Source organism: Bufo bufo, chromosome 1 (genome assembly GCF_905171765.1).
Source record: "Bufo bufo chromosome 1, aBufBuf1.1, whole genome shotgun sequence".
NCBI lineage: Eukaryota > Metazoa > Chordata > Amphibia > Anura > Bufonidae > Bufo > Bufo bufo.
This window is the reverse complement of record NC_053389.1, coordinates 353,948,135-353,971,427: the sequence shown is the minus strand read 5'-3', so window position 1 is coordinate 353,971,427 and position 23,293 is coordinate 353,948,135. Positions and strand designations below refer to the sequence as shown.

The following is a 23,293-nucleotide window of genomic DNA, read 5'->3' as shown; positions in this document are numbered from 1 at the left end:
AATTTTCTGATAACAAACAAACCTTCCCAAGCTGCCTCTTTGTCATGGGGAGCAGTGGATGTCACAGCAGATTCATTACTGGAAGTTCATGCAGACCTTTTTTAGTAGGTTAGACACCGAACAGAATATTAACTTTTTGTTTTCGAAATCTTAGTCCTAGAGCTTTATTAGTCTTTTTGTCTAGCTTTAGAGGATTTGGGCTCATCAGATGAAGAGGATGATGAAGAGGAGGAGAACACTGAAACAAAGAATGCAAAAAGACCTGCTGCTACTACTTCTAAGGTTCCACAGGTACAGTAATATGCCGTTTTTATTGACCCTTCTGTTTGTACAAAGCCTAACTGCCTGTTTGCTGATCCAAATAGAAAAGGATAAAGTTAGAGGAGGAGGAGGATGACGACGACGATGATGATGATGACGATGATGATGATGAAGAGGACGACGATGATGAGTAAGTTTCATAATGACAAGCAGGTTACATGGCAAACTTTTTTCTACATTTATATAGTGCCAAAATATCATGGTGCTATACAGAGGTTATCATTCACACTGGTCCCTTTCTTCATTTGGGCCTCAAAAGTATCTTGCTGGTCTAACTAGAGATGCCTTCAACAAAAACAAAGTAGCCTGATGTAACATGTGACCAGAGTCTTACATGTTTAAATTATGAAAAAAATGTTTTATCATGTATTTTATGATCAGTCAATATGCACCATTTGGTTGAGGCTGTCATTGTAGGCATTGTTGGGTTTCAGCCCCAACACTGCCCTGCCAGCTCTTGCCACCTGGTCATGGGTGACATGTCACCATTAAAGCCAGTCATTGGCTTCAGATGTCCTTTGACCCTCATCAAACCGAATGATGCAAGGAGACTCCCAAGGTGTGGCCACGCTTGGGAGTGTTAGGAAAAGTCCCCATGGGTAAACACTTTCTAATCGTGGCGCTTTTTTAATTTACTGCAGAAAATGTCTTTCAATTTTTTGCAAACCTTTTTTCCATGGTCTTCCGGGTCTTTTGGTGTTGCTGAGCTCACTGGTGCCTTCTTTTTAACCACTTCCCATCTGGGCCATTTGCCCCCTTCCTGACCAGGCCAAATTTTGCAAAACTGACATATCTCACTTTATGTGGTAATAACTTTGGAACGCCTTTATTTATCCAAGTCATTCAGAGATTGTTTTCTCGTGACACATTGTACTTCATGATAATCATAAATTTGAGTCAAAATATTTCACCTTTATTTATGAAAAAATCCCAAATTTACCCAAAAATTTGAAAAATTCGCAATTTTCTAAATTTCAATTTCTCTGCTTTTAAAACAGAAAGTGATACCTCATAAAATATTTATTTAACATTCCCCATATGTCTACTTTATGATGGCATCATTTTGGAAATGTCATTTTATTTTTTTAGGACGTTAGAAGGCTTAGAAGTTTAGAAGCAATTCTTCAAATTTTTAAGAAATTTGCCAAAACCCACTTTTTAAGTACCAGTTCATTTTTTGCAGGATGAGGTGACTGTTTTATTGGTACTATTTTGTGGGACATACGCATTTTTGATCACTTGGTGTTGCACCTTTTGTGATGCAAGGTGACAAAAATTGCTTGTTTTGACAGTTTTTTTTTTTTTTTACGGTGTTCACCCGAGGGGTTAGGTCATGTGATATTTTTATAGAGCTGGTTTTTACGGACGCAGCAATACCAAATATGTCTATTTTATTTTATTTTTTTCTATTTTTTTTTTTTTTTACTTGGGAACTTTTTTTTTTTTTACATGTGAAACTTTATTTTATTTTTTCAACCCTTTATTTTTTTTTTACACTTTTCGTCCCCCATAAGGTCATACAAGACCTCTGGGGGACATTTGCTTCACTTTTTTGCTTTTTTTTTTTCACTGTTTTCTCCTGTAACTGGGGCTGACATAGTAGCCCCAATTACAGGACAAATGCACCCCTAGAGAGGCTGTACAGCAGCAATCCAGCGCTGTACAGCCTCAGAGCAGGGCTGATCGAGGTCTCTGAGAGACCTCGCACAGCCCCTGCACACTCCGGTCACGGCGGTCACATGACCGCCGGGCCGGAACAGGAAGCGCACAGCGCTTCCTTCTCTGCAGACACAGTGAGCGCTGTCTGCAGCGATCGTGAAGGCAGGGACACCTGGGAACTGTCCCTGCCTTGTCTTAGGGTTGCCCTGCTGTCACTGACAGCGGGCAACCCAATCAGCAGCTGCACGATTAGCGTGCAGCTGCTATTTCTGACAGGACGTTTTAAAACGTGCTGTCGGAAATAGACGTCCACCCATAGGACGTTTATAGTCTATGGGCGGACGTGAAGCGGTTAAGAATGTTCCAAACAGTTGTTTTGGCCACGCCTAAGGTTTTTGCTATCTTTTTTTTTTTTTTGTTCAGCCTAATGATGGCTTGCTTCACTGATAGTGACAGCTCTTTGGATCTCATCTTGAGAGTTGACAGCAACAGATTCCAAATACAAATAGCACACTTGAAATGAAATCTGGACCTTTTATCTGCTCATTGTAATTGGGATAAGGAGGGAATAACACACACCTGGCCATGGAACAGCTGAGAAGCCAATTGTCCCATTACTTTTGGTTCCTTAACAAGTGGGAGGCACATATGCAAACTGTTGTAATTTCTACACCGTTCACCTGATTTGGATGTAAATACCCTCAAATTAAAGCTGACAGTCTGCAGTTAAAGCACATCTTGTTAGTTACATTTCAAATCCATTGTGGTGGTGTATAGAGGCAAAAATGTTAGAATTGTGTCGATGTCCCAATTTTTATGGACCTGACTATCTGACAGCATCACACTGTAAGGGGAACGCTCCCACATGCATACATAAACATACCGGACACAGTAAATTTTGAAATTGTATCTCTATTTTCCATTAATTCTTGTGGAACACCTAAAGGGTTAACAAAGTTTGTAAGATCAGTTTTGAATACCTTGAGGGGTGTAGTTTCTAGAATAGTCATTTTCGGGTGGTTTCTATTATGTAAGCCTCACAAAGTGACTTCAGACCTGAACTGGTCCTTAAGTGGGTTTTTGAAAATTTCTGAAAGATTTCAAGATTTGCTTCTAAGCCTTGTAATGTTCCCCAAAAAAAAAAAACATTCTCAAAATGATCCAAACATGAAGTAGACATATGGGGAATGAAAAGTAATAACTATTTATGGAGGTATTACTATGTATTATAGAAGTAGAGAAATTGAAACTTAAACATTTGCAAATGTTTTACAATTTTTGGTAAATTTGGTATTTTGTTTATAAATAAAAAAAAGTTTTACTCCATTTTACCAGTGTCATGAAGTACAATATGTGATGAAAAAACAATCTCAGAATGGCCTGTTAAGTCAAAGCATTTTAAAGTTATTCACACATAAAGTGACACTGGTCAGATTTGCAAAAAATGGCCTGGTCCTTAAGGTGAAAATGAGCCCGGTCCCTAAGGGGTTAAGTCTACAATAAGTGCGACTTTTGGGAGAGTTTTTCCATTTTTATCATGACTGTTAGGAGGGTAGTAATCTACAATAAGAGTGGTTATTTACTTAATGTAACATTTTAAACTGTTAATTTAAATTTGTTTAAGGGATGATGAAGATGAAGATGAAGCACCAGTTAAGAAGGTAATTTTTGTTTTGTAAAATTCAACAGGTTTATCCCACCATAAATTATATTTGTGTCATAGAATGAACAGTATTTTCAATTTACATGCTTTTAGTAGTCAAAAGTTGTGGCATTAATTTTTACATGGTATGGTTTCATTTGGTGAGCAATCATGTTTCTTCACTCCTCCCACAGTCTCTGCATAGTGATCCTCGGCACTCCAGAGAGCATATAATGAAGAAAGTTTTCAGCACTCTTCCAGTTCTTTGTAGTTTAATCAATCAAACATGGCAACATTTCGACTATATCCTAGTCTTTATCAGGCCAAAAGTGAATGTATATGGCAGGGGTGCCCAACCTGCAGCTCTCCAGCTGTTGCAAAACTATGACTCCCAGCATACCCAGACAGCCTACAGCTATCAGCCTACAGTAGGGCATGGTGGGAGTTGTAGTTTTACAACAGCTGGAGGGCCGCAGGTTGAGCATCCCTGGTATATGATATCGTTTAAATACCCTAAAGTACATAAGTGATTCACCCATTATACATGAACCGCCCACCAAATGTACATATAACTTCAACTTGTGCAGTTGCATCGTTACATGGTTAATACAGTTGAAAAAAGACTTAGAGGACTTTTCACCCATTATGACATTGTGAACTAAGTATACAGACATGGAGAGCGGTGCCCGGGGATCTCACTGCACTTACTATTATCCCCAGGCGCCGCTCCGTTCTCCCGCTATGCCCTCCGGTATCTCCGCTCACTAAGTTATGGTAGGCGGAGTCTGCCCTAGCGCTGGCCAATCTCATTGCAGAGCTCACAGCCTGGAAGAAAATAATCTCCCAGGCTGTGAGCTCTGCGCTGCAATTGGCCAGCGCTACAGCAGAACAAGGGTAGACTCTGCCTACCATAACTTAGTGACTGGAATCTCCGCCTACTATAACTTGGTGAGCGGAGATATCGGAGGGCATAGCGGGAGAACGGAGCGGCGCCCAGGGATAATAGTAAGTGCAGTGAGATCCCCGGGCACCGCTCTCCATGTCTGTATACTTAGTTCACATTGTCATAATGGGTGAAAGGTCCTCTTTAAAGGGATTGTCTGAGTTTAAACATGCAATATCACCTTGTCTAGCAGTTTCAATGTCCCCCTGTTGGTTTTCAATATTTTGAAACTGGGTTATGTAATTTCCAGCAGCACTGCCTTGTGGGTCCCTGCTTTCCAATTTACTCACTTTATCTCCAGTGGCTGGTTTCTCAGATTTCACTGAGGGTCACATGACCTGTGATGTCAGCTTCTCTTCCTGCTCTGATAAAGGTCGTTTACAAGCCTGTAAAGACGTCACTGCTGGCCACGCCCCCTTCACTGCTGGCTGTGTGCTCTATCCTAGGAATCTTAACCCCTTCAGCTGCACAGCTCTGCAGGCAGTGAAGAGACAATTCTGGGCACTGGAGCTGATATACTTGAGAGAACATTGCACAAGAAAGTAGGGGGAAGATCCTGTGTGTATTAGCAGTGTCATTATACAGGTGGGACTTGTAGTTCTACACTTACAACATGCTGCAGAGTCTCCCAGCAGGCAGACATGTCACTCAGGGCAACTCTTGTGTTCACTCCCTTAGCAGAGCAGGTGGATGGGCAGAGATTGTTTTTATTGCATGTAAACAAAGGGCCAGAAAAGAACCAGGGAAATATATATTTATTATTTGCATAAAACTTGCTTAGCTCAGTTATATCAGATTTTCAGTGCTATATTTTTTTTCATAACTCGGACAACCCCTTTAAGGTAACACTAGGATATATATACACTTAAGGTAACTTTGCTATTAAACAAATGTGACCAATCCCGGACAACCCCTTTAAGACAAAGTTCAACCAAGGGATAGGTGGGGACATGATTCCCAGAAGGAAGTGAGACTTGGATTTCTACACATTTTCATAAGCATTAATGTCAATTACTTTCAAGAATTCATCTAAACTTAAAGGGAACCTGTCATGTGGATATTTGATTATAATCTAACTAATTATATACAATCATTAACTACTAAAAAGTACCTTAGATGTATTCACTTACTAACTACTAAAAAGTACCTTAGATGTATTCACTTACTGGTGTGACAGATGGTTACCTCATAATATACACCCAAAGATGCCGCATGCTAATGAGCTGATTGGAGTCCGGCGTGATGTCATGGAGTCCAGCGTATATTTAATTCAGAGCTATAGCCACTCCCCTGCCCACCTGCTGCTGATTCATATGGAAACAAACTGTCATTCAGCAGCAGGTGGGCGGGGAGAGTCAGGAGCTCATAAATATTCATGACTCATCATTATCAGCTGGAGCTTTTCAATACAAGATGTTGGCAGATTGACTGAGTCAATTAAAGAAAGTGACCCAGCATTGTGCTAAGAGAATCAGTCACTTATTTATGTTGCCCTTAGTTAGGACACCATAAAACTGGTGACAGGTTCCCTTTAAATCATTCCCACAATGCAGAACACCAGGGTTTAACGAGGCTGCTAAACTAGCTAAATTGATAACTGCATCCAGAATGCATGTCAGAACTGCACCCTTACAGTAAAGAAACGTCTGGAGACTGAACTTTTTCTTCTCCAGTATGAGGCAGTGCCCTTGTCTTTTGAAGACCTTTTACATGAAAGTTAAAGAGGACCTTTCACCAATTATTACACTATGAACTAACTATACAGACATGGAGAGCGGTGACCGGGGATCTCACTGCACTTACTATTATCCCTGGGCGCCGCTCCGTTCTCCTGCGATGTCCTCCGGTATCTCCGTTCCCTAAGTTATGGTAGGTGGAGTCTGCCCTTGTTCTTCTGTAGCTCTGGCCAATCGCATTGCAGAGCTCACAGCCTGGAAGTTTGTTTTAATTGTTTAGTTTTCCCAGGTTTGATACTTGTGACACATCCATAGGATAGATGATAAATGTTTAATCGCTTGTGGTCCCCACAAGTCAAGTGCTGGTCCTGACCTCCCTGCAGGAGTTAGAATGAAGCAGTGGTCAAGCATGTGCCTGACACTAATCAGTGCCTATAGAACTGATGTTTAGCTGTTTCCACTAGCCCATCATTCTAGTGATCCATGGAGGTTCCATTGGTGGGGTCCACAGTGAAGATATTTTTCACATCCAGTTGATAAGTGAGCAATGTCAAGTGTGAGAAAACACTTTCAAAGTGAACAAGGAACTGTGACAGACTAGAGGGGCAGTTCTGCAGTATACTGTGCATATCCTACAATTTGTAAGCAGAAAAGATAATGGTGCCGTAAGCAGTATTCACTTTTGTATGAGGACAAACTTCTGTTTTAAAATACTAATTTCTACAGGTTTTAAATTTGAAAAATTAAAGTATTTAATGTAATCTTCTAGCCTGCTCCAGTAAAGGTGAAATCTGTTCAAAAGTCAAGCCACAATGGAAAGGCATCTGAACCGTCCACTCCTAAAGCTCTAAAAGTGAGTTGTTTTATGTTCTTGCCATAGATAAGTGGTATCTTTTGTTAGTCTGAACTGTGGGCTTGTAATTCCATTTCACAAGTGTATTCCTTTCTCAGCCTGTAATAGCCAAGAACTGGTAGTGGTCCCAGGTAGAAGACTTAGAATTATGCCACTTTGCAAGGTTAAAATGTACCTAGTCTGTTCAAATATTATTCATGGCTGAAGGTTTTGTCAGAAACCATTCCTGTAAGTTGACTGTACTAGGTACCCCATTTTGTCTAATGCCTTTGTAACATTTTGTGTAATTTGGTAGAATGTATAGGGATGTAGAAGAGAATATAGTTAGAGGTTCTCCGGACTTTAACATTGCTGACCAGAGGATAGGTCATTAATGCTGAACAGGAAGAGAGATGGCAGGTGGCCTTCTCATACAGCTTGATCAGTGGCGTGTTGGACACCTGCCGATCTGATATTGATGACCTATCCTGAGGATAGGTGATCAATATAGGAGAGCCTGAAGAACCCCTTAACTTGGAGTAATGTACCTTGCATAACATGCCTATATCTTCTGTACTATCTGTTCAACACTTAATGTGCTGCAGTTAGTCCTATTTTCTTGTGTGGGAACTTTTTTTTTTCCCCTCATGTTTTCTGTGCTTGTCATCAAATCGATTTGAAACAAAGTTTCCATTGACTTTCTGTTTTATACGTTGTATTTTAGTATTTTTAACCTGTAGGAAACCAGCGCTGTAACTGTATGGTGCTGAGGACTCTAACTTAAATGTCAGCGTTGTACAGATCTGCGCCCACCCGATCAGCAGCAAGGGTCCAGCTGTTCCTGTTAGCCGTGCCCCTGCTGCATGAGCTGGCATCAGTGAAAAAACTGATGCTGGCGCATTAACCCTAGCTGTGCTGCGGTCAGCGCTGATCACAGCACGTGCAATGTGTCTGGAGGGTCCCTGCGGTGACTGGGACCCGCTGGCTGGGAAGGCAGATCCGATGCCGTTCATAGGCATCGTGCTGCCTTCCATGTAAGCCTGTGAGACCCAGCCCCCTGGGTCTAACAGGCAAGCAGGCCGTAAGTGTATTACACTGTGTAATACACTTACAGACAACGCATTACAATACAGATGCATTGTAGAGGGGATCAGACCCCCCAAAAGTTGAGGTCCCATAGTGTAATTATAAAAATTAGGAAAAAGTAGACGTATTGGATATAGCCGCGTCCGTATAGACCGTCTCTATAAATATCAATGATCCACCCTGTCTGGTGAACGCCATAAAAATAGTGGCAAAACAACAATTTTCAGGTCACCTTGCCTCACACCGTTTAATACTAAGCGATCAAAAAGGCATATGTACCCCAAAATTGTACCAAACTGTCATCTCATCCCACAGGAAGAGATCCTACCTAAATGAATTGCTAAAAAAAAAAAATGGTAACACGAAAACAAGATTTTAAGCTATTCAAAAATGCTTTTATTGTGTAAAACTTAACAGACAAATAGACACATTGGATATCGCCACATCTGTAACAACCTGCTCTATAAAAAGATCACATGATATGCCCAATACTGTAAAAAATTAACTGCAAAAACCTCACAAAAAGTAATACAAAAGTGATCAGTCGTATGTACCCCAAAATGGTACCAAACTCATCTCATACCACAAAAAAGTTTAGTTAAAAACAAAAACCTTTCCCATAATAAAGCCTTATAAAATTGTAAAAAATAGAATAAAAAGACTATGTATAACTGCGTCCTTAACTGGCTCTATAAAAAATCACATAACCTCATCATGTACCTCACATTAAGGGTCCATTCACACGTCTGTTTTGGTGTTCCGCATCAGTTCCGATTAAAAACGGAACGTTATGCGGATCCATTCATTTTCAGTGGAATCCGCAAATCGTACAGCACTCATGGTGCTCTCCGTTCCGTGGGTTCCGTTATACCCTGTCCTACTATTTGTCCGATTTTGCGTTCCGTCATCCCATTCTAGTCAATGGATCCGTCAAAAATGTGGATGACATGCTAAAAGCATCCTCATGTCATCCAGATTTTCGGATCCGCAAAAACAGGAACGTTTATCTGGAAGGTAAAAATACTGACGTGTGAATGCACCCTTAAGGGAAGGACTTCCCTGCATAACTGAAACGGGACTGATCGGTTTAGCAGCCCATAGACTTCTATTATAATGGAATGAATAACGGAATGCCTCTGAAGGCATTCAATCATACATTCCGTCATAGAATTGCGTTATGATCCATAACGCAATTCACTTTTTCACCTACAAACGAAGTGTGAACGAATTTCATAATCAGAAATTTGCTCATCCCTAATGCTGGTTCTCAGCAACCACTTGTAGCTCATGAGTGACACAGCTCTGAAATCAGCATTTCTGTCACTAATTTATGCTGCCCTCAGTGAGGTCAGCATAATGTTGACAGGTTCCTTTTAAACCCATGTTGTGCATTATGTGACAAGGTAGCTGACAGGATTACTACTAATGAGGCACATGGGGGTATTTGGACCTTGTTCACATTAATAGTGACACCATTAACCCCATGTTGCCCATTATACAAGGTACAGGATGGGGTCACAGTTGGGCCCCATTCACAAGACCTTCTTTTTGCGGAATACTTGCGGATTTATTAATGTGCCTTAAGTGACAATCATAATCCCATGTTGCCCATCATGAGGACATGATGGGGTCACTGTTCCTATTAATGTGAAGTTTCTAATGTAATAAGGCCAAGGCAAAAGCAAATGCCTATAATACTGCAGGATGATTCTTCATGTTGAAAAATAAAGGACCTTTGATGTCATTGCCATGTGACCAGTAACCAGTGGATGTTACTGGTCACATGGCGATGACAAAGATCTATTAACCCAGAGCACCACAAAAACCACAGTGCGTTTGTCCTCCGCCCTCCTTTTCTCCCCAACAGTCCCCCATCGGTCATTCTGCGTTTTCTTTGGCAGCAGTGGCTGGTCGCATCACAGAGGAGGGATGGCCCCCCCCCCCCCTTTCTCCAGTGTGGCCTATTAGGAGAACATGGTGTGTGCAGTAGTGCAGCCTAGTATAGAAAAAAATGCAAATCCCTGTATCGCATCAGAGTGAAAAAGTATTGAATAAAGATTGACACCCTGTGCAACCCTAATATTGGTGTGCTTCCTTTGTTTGGCATGTACTTGTATAAAGGGAAGTCAGTACAGATTGATGCATTCCCCCTACATTCACTATTTGCTGACATTTGGGGGTTTCTTGAGAACTTACTAGTATTTAATGTAAACTTATTCTTTGTCTTTTAGACACCGGAACATAAAGGGAAACAAGAAGCCAAGCAACAAACTCCAAAGTCACCCAAAACACCCCTTACGCTTGAAGAGATGAAAGGAAAAATACAGGGTACCTTTGACAAGGTATGTCTCTCTGTAGTACAGAATGTCTGCCTTTAAAGTTTTTTTTCCTACTGTTCTTGGGATAGGTCATCAATGTTAGATTTGCAGGGTTCCAACTCCCGAGACCTCTGCCGATCAGCTTTTTGAAGAGAAGGCGGTGCTCATACAAGTCCTGCCTTTACCGGCTCACCACAGCAATTGCAGTGTAATTACAAGTATGGAGCCTCCATTCACATGTATGGGATGGCTCCTTCCTATTCACTTGGGGTCACCATAGTTGTAATTGCACTGCTCACCAGAACAGAGAAGGCAGAGCTTTTATGAGTGGTATGTATAGTGTTGTGCTAAAACTGTATAGAAATGCAAAGAATTGGTAATGCATTCATGATTCATTATTTTCAAAGGTCAGTAGGTACTTGTGGGCTAAAAAATCTGCACAGTAAAAATTGTCTCAGCACCTGCCCTATTGTCCCTAAACATAAATGGTGTTGCCATTACATATTTGAATTTTTAAAAGGTCACTGAGTTTTAGTAAACTGCTCCTCCCCCACCCGTGACTGGACTAGTGTGGGAGCAATCCTGCAGGGCCCTGCATCTCTGGAGCAATATCATTGGCGGCATGGGGCTTGCTGTGGTGGTGTCTGACTCTACAAAGTTTAACCCTTTCAGCCCCGGAGGTTTTTTGTTTTTTCACTCTCTGCCTTTCTTGTGCGATTACTTTTTTATTTTTCCATTTACATAGCCATATGTGAGGGCTTGTTTTTTTGCAGGACAAGTCGTACTTTCTAATTCGAACATTTAATAATGCATACTATGATGGAAAAAAATTCTAAATGGGGTGAAATTGAAAAAAAAAACGCAATTCCGAGTTTTGTTTTTACAATGTACCCTATATGGTAAAACTGAGCTATCTTTCTACAGGTCAGTTCGATTACTGTGATATCGCATATGTATTTGTAGTTTTTCGTGGATTTTAATCCAACAAAATTTTAAAAAAAATTTAAATATTTATTCTGACCCACTAATACATTTTTGTAGTTGTAAACGGGCTATGTGAGGGCTCATTTTGGTAGGACGATCTGTACTTTTCATTGATACCATTCTGGGGTGTGTGACTTTTTTTGATCACTTTTTTTTTTGAGAGGTGAAAGGACCAAAAATCAGCAAATTGGCCATTTAAATTTTTTGCTGTTTAGAAAAATATTTTTATATTAATAGTACAGGTATTTTTGCACACAGTGATACGTGTATTTTTTGTTTCTTTAAATTTTAGAGAGGGATTGTTTGAATTTTTTACACTATTTTATAGTTCTACAACAAGCAATCGTCAGCCACAGGCTGAGGCTCCATGGGAACTAGTGTGCGGCAGCTTCAGTTCATTCTGGAGGACTGAAGCTGCCACACTATGTATCCGACTCCCCTGATCTCAGGAGTGAACCCAGTTTGCTTCTGGGTTTTAGAGCATTCAGATGCAGGAATTTTAGTCCAGGCTGCCTCTCGGTGTGCGCTGCCGCCGCTACTCCGCCCCCGCCCCAATTATAGTCAATGGGGATGGAGCATGAACTAGCGGCAGGACGGATCAGACAGGCTGTTCACCTGCCGGAGTCCCCTGCTGCTAGTGTGAAAGTACCCTTAAAAGTCTGATCGGCATTACCTCCAGCCGCGGACTTTAGTTATGAAACAGCAAGCACCAGGCAGGTATGTTGCCCACTGCATATGCAAGCCGGCACCATGAACAGGAAGAGATTAACCCTTAAAATACCAGAGGTTTTTTCGTTTTTGCATTTTCATTTTTCTTCCATTTCTCCTTGAGCCATAACTTTTTTTTTTTTATATTTCCCGGTCACATAGCTGTATGAGGGCTTATTTTTTTGTGGGATAAGTTGTACTTTCTAATGCCACCCTTAATTATGGCATTAATCATGGGAAGCGATAATTTTTTTTCCAAATGATGTGGAATTGGGAGGGAAAAAAAAATCCTCCACCGTTTTGCTGGTTTTGTTCCCACAGCGCTTAGTTTACGGCAAAACTGACCCATGCCCTTCATTCTGAGTCAGTAAGATTACAACGATACCCCATATGTATAGGTTCCTTATGTCTAAATAGTGTAAATATAAATTTAAACTTTTATTTTAAAAAATCTTTAAGTCACCATATTCTGACCCCCATAACTTTTTTTTTTATACTTGCTGTATTTTTCGCCCCATAAGACACACTTTTTCTTTTTGCCCTCCAAAGTGGGGGGGGGGGAGGGAAAGCCCCTGCATTTTATAGGGAGAATACTAATTAGCGCTTCCATTATGGAAGTACTCATTAGTACCGGAGAACCATGAAGCAGTATAGGCTCTGTACTCACCACTACCTGGTCCCCGGCTCTTGGCTGTGAAGGCTACACACAGCGTGAGTGCGCTCTGACTTCCCGCTGTGCGCGCCAGTTCACAGCACATTCGATAAAGGAAGATCGTGGGCGGTGTTTAGTGGCGTCGTCCAGGAGCAGGAGAGAAGTGCTTTTTGTGATCTGAGGCTGGGTGCTGATTAACATGTAGCTGGGGGCAGATTAACATATGGCTGGGGGCTGATATGAGGCATGGGGGTCTCATCTGAGGTCTGATTGGGGGCTTCTTTATATTGGGCTCTGATCTGAGGTCTTATTAACATTGGGGGTCTGGTGGTCTGACCTGAGGTGTAATGAAATTGTTTTTCTAAAACCTAGGTGCGACTTATGGGGCGAAAAATACGGTATGTCTACTAAGCTGTTTAGGGGCTCATTTTTTGCTGAACAATCTGCAGTTTCCTTATCATCCACCCTGACTGCTACCATGGAGAGGTGACCCTTGACCTCTATAGGGGCAGGAACACAGTTTAAAAGGCAACCACCCACTCTCACCCTCAGTGTTTTCCTGCCCCTATGGAGGCACCTACACAGAGCACCTCCGGAAGGAGGTATAGTTAGTACCTGGATGAAGACTTTATCCTGAACTCCCTCTACCCTCCTGCGGTGTATTCCAATGCTGGGCAGAGGTGGAGCAACGGGAGGGAACTCGTCCACTCTAAACACCCAAATAAAATTACTGGGAGTACTTCTGGACTCTGTGACCCAGTCATCATCCCTCCCCATAGAAAAGCTGGCAGTTTTCAGGGAGTACAAAAATTCCAGGCTCAGAAAAAGAAGCCATGAGCATCCTGGGATCCATGACATCCTGTATCACTACGGTGGCTTGGGCCCAAGCCCACTCCAGAACAATGCAGGCCTGGATCTTAAGAAATTGGGACGGAAAACAGTCCTCACTGGACAGGAAAATATTAATTCCACACCACGTAAAATTAGATCTAAACTGGTGGAATGTAAGGAAAAACCTGTTAACTCACGTAGCCTGGGAAACAACCCCAGAGGTCCAAATCATAACAGATGCAAGCAGTCGGATGGGGTGCCAAAGTAGACTCCTCAAATTGGCAAGGCAAATGGTCAGACGCAGTAAGTACGAAATCTTCAAATTACAGAGCACTGCGTGCAGTATGGGAAACCTTAAAAGTAGCCCAAAGCCAACTTCTAAAGAAACACCTAAAAGTATTTTCGGACAACACGACAACAGTAGCCTACTTAAAACATCAGGGCGGCACAAAATCCCAGGGTTTAATCCGACTGGCTGGACTAATTTTCCAGTGGGCAGAAGAACATGTCCTATCAATAACGGCGGTCCACTTAAAGGGCTCAGAAAATCTAGAAGCAAACTACCCGAGCAGAAAAATATAGATCAGGGAGAGTGGTCCCTGTGCCAGGATGCTTTCCTAAAAACTTGCGAAAAGTGGGGAACTCCTCAAATAGATTTGTTCGCGTCAAAAGTCCAAACGCTTCTGCTCCCTGAATCCCAGAGACTGACTGTGGGCAATCAATGCGTTCTGAACCAGGTGGACATGGAACCTGGCATATGAGTTTCCTCCCTGGTCCATAATCCCCAGGGTACTTCAAAAAATCAAAAGGGATCCAACAACAGTAATACTGGTGGTCCCTTTCTGGCCAAAAAAAAGCTGTTTCTCCATCCTGAAAGACCTAGCCTTAGAAGAACCTTGGGAAATCCCATACCATCCGAACCTGCTGTCACAGGGCCCAATCAATCATCAGAACCCCAGCCTGTTCCGTCTGTCAGCTTGGATCCTGAGGGTGAAATGCTGAAAAGTAAAGGTCTCTCAGGGAAAGTCATCAATACACTAAAATTTGAGCCGTAAAAAAGTAACCACGGCCATTTATATGAAAATATGGAAGTGGTACTGTTCCTGGCTAGGGGATAACTGCCCTAACAGATCACCACCCTGCATCCAGAAAATTCTAGATTTTCTCCAAAAGGGCCTAGATATGGGGCTTAAACCTAACACTTTAAAGGTGCAAATATCTGCCCTAGCAGCATTCTATGATTCCGACCTATCAAACCATAGGTCGATTAAACGATTCATGAGAGCGGCTTCCAGAATAAGACCATCCCTTACGAATAAAGTACCACAATGGGACTTAAATCTGGTATTAAAAGTACTAACAACCCCCGTTCACTCCTTTGTCAGACATCTGATTAAAACATCTTTCATACAAAACTGCTTTTCTGATCGCCATAACACCAGCCAGACGCCTAGGCGAGATCCAGGCCCTCTCATGTAAAGAACCTTACCTCTGTCTTTCCAGATAGGATAGTTCTAAAATTAGATCCTGGTTTTCTCCCAGGTCGTATCAAATTTCCACACGGATCAAGAAATTATTTTACCATCCTTTCCCGTAGATGTCCTTCAGCCGGAAGAATCTCAATTCCATCTCCTTGATGTAAGAGACACCATGTTATACTTGGCCACTACTAAAGAATTTAGGAAAGACAATAACCTCTTAGTCCAGTTTGCTTGTCAGAACAAAGGGAAAAAAGTGTCAAAGGCCTCCATTGGAGGGCCTGGATAGCCCAGCCAACATTAGAGCCCATTCCACTAGGGCTATGGCATCTTCCTGGGCAGAGAAGGCCGGTATTTCACTGGACGCCATATGCAAAGTGGCCACTTGGTCAAATATAAATACCTTCATAAAACACTATCGTCTGGATGTTTCAGCCAGTGCAGACCTGACGTTCGGTCGCAAGATTCTGCAGGCGTCTTCCCCCCCCCCCCCCCCCCCCCCCCCCTCTACCTAGTAATCTGGTAGTTCTCCATGGTAGCCGTCATGGTGGATAAGGAAAACCGTAATTGGACTTACTGGTAATTTTGTTTCCTTGAATCCACCATGACTGCTCAGATATTCCCTCCCTATGTAAACTTTATCAGAGAGTATGAAGTAATACTCATTTAAAAAAAAAAAATGGTGTCACTGGTGGTTGAATATGCTATTATAATCATTAGGCTGCACCCACTTGGTAATCTGTAAACACTAAACACTGAGGGTGAGAGTGGGTGGTGGCCTTTTAAACTGTGTTCCTGCCCCTATAGAGGTCAAGGGTAATCTCTCCCCATGGTAGCCGTCATGGTGGATTTCAAGGAAACAAAATTACCGGTAAGTCTCTAATTACGTTTTTTTGATATTTTGGGGTGTGCCTGACTTTTTGATCACATTTTATTACTTTTTGGGTAAGAGAAGCAATGAAAAAAAATAGCAAATCGGCCATTTTGACCCTTTTTTTTTCATGACGCTATTTGCCATATTGGAATTATTTTTTCTATTTCAATAGTATGGGCGATTTCGGTCGCGTTGATACCCATGATGCTTATATTTGTTATTTAGGTATTTATTTTTTTAATTATAGGGTAAGAGGTGATTTTAAACTTTTTTGTATATTTCAAATTTTTACTTTTTTTTGTGATTTTGTGCTCATGAGCGTATAAATGGTTTTAATTTTTCATTTTGGTCTATCAGGGATTTTTAAAATCCATTTAAACTCTCTTCTCATTTCTCATCCTGGCCTGCAATCTGGTGGCCAAAATAAGAATTGCAGCATGAACACTTTTTTAGCCTCATCAGCGAGGCTGAAAGTGTTCATCGCGGGTACCGATGCCCCATTTGGCCACACGGGTCATCGGTAGGAAGCGCGAGCTTCCAGGTTTTTGTGCATTTAGATGTAGTGACCTCACTTGATAACAGCATTTAATTACAGTGATTGGCATTATTGCCGGTCACCGTAATTATCCACAGGTCTCTGCTGTTTGAAACAGCAGAGATCTGCTGCACCTGCAAACGGACGCCATGTTTACCCATTGCTCCAGCACCGTACATGTACGGCGCTGGTAGCGAACGGGTTCAGGAGACAGCGTTTTGGCTTTTAGTTTGTGAGATCTGTTCAGGGCTCTCAAAAGTGGTCCAAAACTGATCAGTTTTGCCCTAATGTATTCTGCAAGGAATAGAATACACGCAGACTGTATCAGTTTGCCTCCGTTCAGTCGCCATTCCACTCTGGAGGTAGACACCAAATGCAACGTTTTGCTGTACGCCTGACTAAGCAGAGCCAGACGAATCTGTCCTGGGACATAATGTAAGTGAATGGGGACTGATCAGTTTTCTCTGGCATGGCTATTGAAGACCTAATGCAACTGGATCAGTTCATGACGGATGCATGCGGTTGTATTGTAACAGAAGCGTTTTTGCAGATCCATGACTGAGCCGCAAAAAAATGCTAGTGTGAAAGTAGCCTAATCGTGTTCCCTTTCCCCCCCATCAATTTCATCACCCAGCCATAGTGTCTTCTGTCCTGTCTAGGGATCAGCAAGGGTCTCGCACACAGACCCTCAAAGATCAAAACATATGTCTGACATATCATGTTTTACAAAAGCTCAGTGACCGTTTAATGAGCTTAAGGCCCCTTTCACACGAGCGAGAATTCCGCGCGGGTGCAATGTGTGAGGTGAACTGAATCCAGACTTCAATGGGGCTGTGCGGATGCGGTGCGATTTTCACGCATGGTTGCTAGATGATGGGGATGAGCAATCCCAGACCCCATTAAAGTAAATTCACTGTATTTTCTCAACATGTTTATAAGGAAAAATAATAGCATTTGCTTAATATAGAATGCTTACTAAAATGTCGATTTGAGGGGTTAAAAAATAAATAAAAATTAACTCTCCTTATCCACTTGATCGTGCAGCCGGCATAGTCTTTCTTCTTCTTTCAAGACTTGCAAAAGGACCGTTGATGACTTGATCGCGCTCACCGCGTGGTGATGTCTGCGCAGGTCCTGCTGAATGAAGATATTCTATCTTCATTCAGCAGGACCTGCGCTGATGTCGTGAGCATGATTACGTCATCAAAGGTCCTTTTGCAGGTGCTGGAAGAAGGAAGATTATGCCGGCTGCGCGATCAAGTGGATAAGGAGAAATTTTATTTTTTAACCCCTCAATCGACATTTTAGAAAGCATTCTGTATCAAGAATGCTATTTTCCCTTATAACCATGTTATAAGAGAAAATATTAAAATCTACAGAACACCTAACCCAAAATGGGTACCACATTCAGTTTTTATCACTCGCGTGCAAAACGCATTTTACCCGCGCGATAAACTGAACGCAATCAGTCAAAACTGACTGAAATTGCTTGCGACGCATCCGGAGCAAATCCGGGGCGCCCGTGTGAAAGAGGCCTAAGAATGAATATTGGGCCTTGACTTGACCTAATAAAATCGCGTGCATGTTTCTCATCTCGGCACGCTTGTATGTTCTCCCTATTCACATCCACTAGGCTATTCAGTTTTAGTCTAGTGTCTTTAGAAGGCAGACCTGACCTGCTTTTTTTTCCTGCAGGTCTTGATGCAATTATTTTTTTCATCTTTTGTCTCTTCTGCAGGTTTTCACCTGCTGCAGGCGGGTGCTCCATTGTGGGCTGCCACTTTAGTTGCACCCCCTGCGGACACGTACTTCGATGCCTCTCCGGTCACCCAGTCCCCATTATTGAATCCGCAGTGGCTTGCCGGCATTCCCACAGGTCCGGTGTTGAGTCTGCCGATGGGGTGACCCTGCGGCGCCTAAAGATGGCAGAGGGCAAGTACGACCCCCCCCATGCCACCTGAGGGGCTCCAGCTAGCAGTTCTTGGTCATATTGACCATCTTCCTCATAGCCAGGGCGTCTAAGTCGTTGGGGCCTTTTCTCTACCGGAGGGGCCTTCATCTGGGTGCACCATGTAGGGGGTCTCAATCCTGGCCTTTGAAACTTTAGCCCCATTTTCCCATTCCACGGGGGGGCTCCCTGCGATGGCTACTGGAGCTCCGGTTTGGCCACAGCATTAATTTCGTCCCCTTTTTTATTTTAATTTTTTCGGCCCACTTGGCCACGCCCTTCTTGCCTGGCCGCGCCCCTCTTTTTTTCCTCACGCTTTAGCCTGGCTTTTTCGGCCCGCTTGGCCCCGACCCTTTTCTCTCTTGGGCTTCAGCCCAGCTCCTTTCCCGCGGGAGGGGCCCTCACTTCTGGCAAGTGTGGACTTCTCTAAAGGGGTGGTCTCTCTTGTTGCTTCTGAGGAAAGAAGCTTATCTTGCCTCTTCCATCCTGGCAGCGTATTTCTCAATCTCTAGGCGAGATATCAAGGCCTTTCACTTGCTGTGACCATTGCACCTAACTGATTATAGTGTGCACCTGTCTTGGGCTATGGTGCACCATGCGGCCCTGTTTCGCCCTTCCTGGGCGCAGTATAGATCCCTTTCTATTGCGATTGCCGTTGCACCTCTCGAATTCTAGGGTGCGCCATGCAGCCACGTTGCTCCCCTCAATTGGAGTAAATCTACCACCTCCAGGTGCTTGTACCCATTTCACTGGTCTGGTTTTACCTCTGCACTACACAGCTGTATTTCTGCCTTACAGGTACAGTGCCTGTACTATCACCAGATACTGTAGCATTCCCGGATGCTGTGGCTCTGTTTCCATTCTCAGAGTGTAACGTGCAGCCACTTTACCCCTATTATAGGCGGGTCTTTGCAGTATACCAGGTGCTGAGCCCTATGCTGAAATATCTGGCCCATACAGTTTCTGTATTATTGGGTGCTTCCTTCCCCTGGGCTCCTATCTGTCCTACGGAGTGTTTCCATCCCTAGTCTCTTTATTCATTCCTCTTTTCTGGTTATAACACGCATCTAGCACCCCATTACTGTTGTGCTCGAGGGTCTCCTCGTACCTTCTCAAGGCACTGTCTACAACTTACCAACCTGGTTACAGCATGTACCTGGTAACCATATCTCACAGGGGTTGTCCAGTTTTCCCCCTTCTTGGTCGGACTAGTTTTGTGACTGTTAGATCCAGTGTATGGCTGGCATTTTCAGATCCGATCGGGGAGGTCCACAACCAACCACACTCCCTTCACCATGGGCAGGTGGTTGTTGTTTTTGTGCTAGGTTTGCTCCTTGTCAACCCTGTAAAGTGCTACTGTATGCTGCACAGCCTTGTTTCCCCATGTTATGGAGTACTCGCATTATTGTCTCTCTGCTTTCTTTCCACGGAGTGGCCTATTCCTGGTAGTTTACCGTATTCACCACTGGATCTTCTATCCTGCAGGGGTATAAAATATTGTCGGCACTAGCCGTGATTGCAGTTTTCAGGTCATCGCTGGAGGTTCTCCACCATACAGAATCTCTGGGTGGTCAATTACAACTGTCATTGTTTGACATCCGCTCTAATATGGCTGTGACAGGGCTACTTAGCGCCACTCACCTGCTGGTGGGTGGAATTTTTCGAGTATCTGACATGGCCCCGTAGTTCACTCATTGTCCAGGTGTTCCTTGTACCCCCGTATGTTCTCAGATTAGTTGTGCTACAGGACACAAGGGCAGTTCCTTTGGGCCTTGCCAACATCTGCACCTGTCTGTTTCCTTTCTCTTCCCTGGTGGTTTGTGTGCTGGTTGGAAGTTGGTTTCTACATGTCTTGGTAGTCCCAGTTTTCTCAGGCATCTTCTGCATCCCTTCTAACGTCTTATCGTTTCCGTAGCCGGATCCAGGCTGCTTTACCTGCCCCTTCCTGGACAGCGTTACACAGTTGCTAGTCACTACACTTGTGCTGGTTAATCAACCATGGACTGTTTTTTCTCCTTTGGTGGATTCATTTCATTTTTTTTCTCTTGGAGTCTCATCTTGCAGCATCCTTCTCTAGGCAGAGAGCTAGGTTGTTAACAAACGTGGCAATACTACTCCCCTGTTTCTTCAGGGGAGCCCTGGTTCACCTTGGGTGGAGCTGGGTGTTTTCCTTGTTCCTTCTGGTAGGCCTTGTTCCCGGGCACTTGCTCTTGGGATCCTTACCGTCTCCCATTTTTTTTCCTTGGAACAATTTCATGGTGGGTCTCTCCTGGTTCTGTTAGGTCACATGGTACTCCTGCACCTATGCACCAGACTTTTTGCATGACTTTTCAATCCCACCCTCAGGAACTGGTTTGGGACATCCCATGGTGCTGTCCCCCAATGCCATTGACGAGAACTGGATTTTTGTACTCGCTGTAAAATCCTTTTCTTGTAGGATGCATTTGGGGGACACAGATCCCACTCTTTCTTTTCTGTCTCTTCCTGTCACCGGGTTGCTTTTCTCGTTTCATTTCCTGGTCTAGGACATGTTGGTTCTTAGCCTTTGTTTCTCTGCTACTGCTATTAGTACAAACTGAATAACCAAGTGGCTGTGGAGAGGGTATAGCCCACCTGGGCGGAGCCAACTTTTGTTATCTAGTGGTAGCTGGGCGTATACCCATGGTGCTGTGTCCCCCAATGCATCCTATGAGAAATGGATTTTACAGTGAGTACAAAAATCCAGTTTTCAAACTGAAAGTCTTGGTCATGACGTCTAAAAACATCAGTTTGAAATATGACGGTGATCGCTTTATTTATGGTTTGAAACTGATGCTATACATTTTAGAGCACAATTCTGTTGTGCGCCACAATGAATAACTAATAGGTGGTGTCAACTTAATCTAGACATTCTAAAGGTGTGCCAGACTTGTACAGCATGAGCCACTGTGATAACTCTGGTGTATTTTATAGAGTCGAGTCTAGTCTGACTGTCCCCTAGACCAGACTGTCGCAAAGTCTCAAGCTAAGGGTTGCAACTTCTAAAATCCATATGCACAAATTTTTGTGCAAATGACAATAATATGCGCCCTTAACACTTTCTGGAATGATTGTGTGGGTGGAGCCCTAGTTATGTACCATTTTTTAATTCTAGTCACAAATTAAGTGCATTTTCCAGCAGGTGGTTAACTAGATAGCATAGAAAAGCTAATCTTGATAATGTCTAGTATTCATACATCTATCCCACTGTCTGAGAAAAGTGAGCGTGTAGTGTATAATTGCTGTGAAGTTAAGGTGTAATAACTTGTCATTTATTCACTTAGGGTGGTAACCTTCCAAAAGTTGAGGCAAGATTTACAAACTATGTGAAGAATTGTTTCAGGACTGACAATAAGAAGGTAACGCACTAGTAGTGGTTTATGCTTTTTCAGAAATATTTGAACAAACTGTTTTATTTAGTGTTTCTGTATAAAAATGTATTAATTTAATTTTTTTTACATTGCAGATTATTGATGACCTCTGGAATTGGCGAAAGACCCTGAAAGATATTAAATAATTTGAATTCTGGCAGTTTTTCCCTTCCTAATTTTATACTTTTAAGTTAGAAAATTTGTTTGGATTGTTTTCCACTTGTTTTGTGCACCTAATGTTCTGTTAAGGTTATAAAGATGGGCCAGGCTATACTAATGTAAATGAATAAAACTATTTTACTTGACGACTTGCATACAGTAATTGTGTGTCTTTTGTTTTAAGAGGTTGTGAAAGAATGGGCAGCGTTTAGCAACACCCTGGCCAGACCTGTAACGGGAAGGTTACTTCCCTGCTGGCCCTCCGCTCCTTCTCAAGTCCTGCAATGCTCTGCTCCGTTGCTGTAAACACCTGTTTTGACATGGCTGCTGCCAATTACTGGTTCCCCTTACATCATTTTTTTTTTTTTTTTTTTTTTTTTACACTCTGGGAGTGCCCATTCTAGAGAGGTGCTGTTCCCACCTCTAGGACCCACACCTATCTGACATTGGTGGCATATCCTAGTAGTATGCCACCAATGTCTCAGGCGATACAACCCCTTTAACCACCTCAGCCCCCAGTGCTTAAACACCCTGAAAGACCAGGCCACTTTTTACACTTCTGACCTACACTACTTTCACCGTTTATTGCTCGGTCATGCAACTTACCACCCAAATGAATTTTACCTCCTTTTCTTCTCACTAATAGAGCTTTCATTTGGTGGTATTTCATTGCTGCTGACATTTTTACTTTTTTTGTTATTAATCGAAATTTAACGATTTTTTTGCAAAAAAATGACATTTTTCACTTTCAGTTGTAAAATTTTGCAAAAAAAACGACATCCATATAGAAATTTTGCTCTAAATTTATAGTTCTACATGTCTTTGATAAAAAAAAAATGTTTGGGTAAAAAAAAAATGGTTTGGGTAAAAGTTATAGCGTTTACAAACTATGGTACAAAAATGTGAATTTCCGCTTTTTGAAGCAGCTCTGACTTTCTGAGCACCTGTCATGTTTCCTGAGGTTCTACAATGCCCAGACAGTACAAACACCCCACAAATGACCCCATTTCTGAAAGTACACACCCTAAGGTATTCGCTGATGGGCATAGTGAGTTCATAGAACTTTTTATTTTTTGTCACAAGTTAGCGGAAAATGATGATTTTTTTTTTTTTTTTTTTTTTTTCCTTACAAAGTCTCATATTCCACTAACTTGTGACAAAAAATAAAAACTTCTATGAACTCACTATGCCCATCAGCGAATACCTTGGGGTCTCTTCTTTCCAAAATGGGGTCACTTGTGGGGTAGTTATACTGCCC

At 42.6% G+C, this 23,293-nt stretch overlaps 1 protein-coding gene across 1 annotated transcript in view; it reads left to right on the top strand.

The window, feature by feature from the left end:
- Window positions 1-22,181, top strand: part of NPM1 (nucleophosmin 1) — a 40,658-nt gene extending 18,477 nt beyond the window's left edge. Inside the window, exons 5-11 of the mRNA XM_040404825.1 lie at window positions 185-291; window positions 366-451; window positions 3,605-3,641; window positions 7,011-7,094; window positions 10,391-10,501; window positions 21,790-21,864; window positions 21,972-22,181. Of these exons, the coding sequence (XP_040260759.1) occupies window positions 185-291; window positions 366-451; window positions 3,605-3,641; window positions 7,011-7,094; window positions 10,391-10,501; window positions 21,790-21,864; window positions 21,972-22,022 (551 nt within the window). The 3' untranslated portion in view covers window positions 22,023-22,181. The remainder of the gene's footprint in view (window positions 1-184; window positions 292-365; window positions 452-3,604; window positions 3,642-7,010; window positions 7,095-10,390; window positions 10,502-21,789; window positions 21,865-21,971) is intronic.
- Window positions 22,182-23,293: the final 1,112 nt, after the last annotated feature.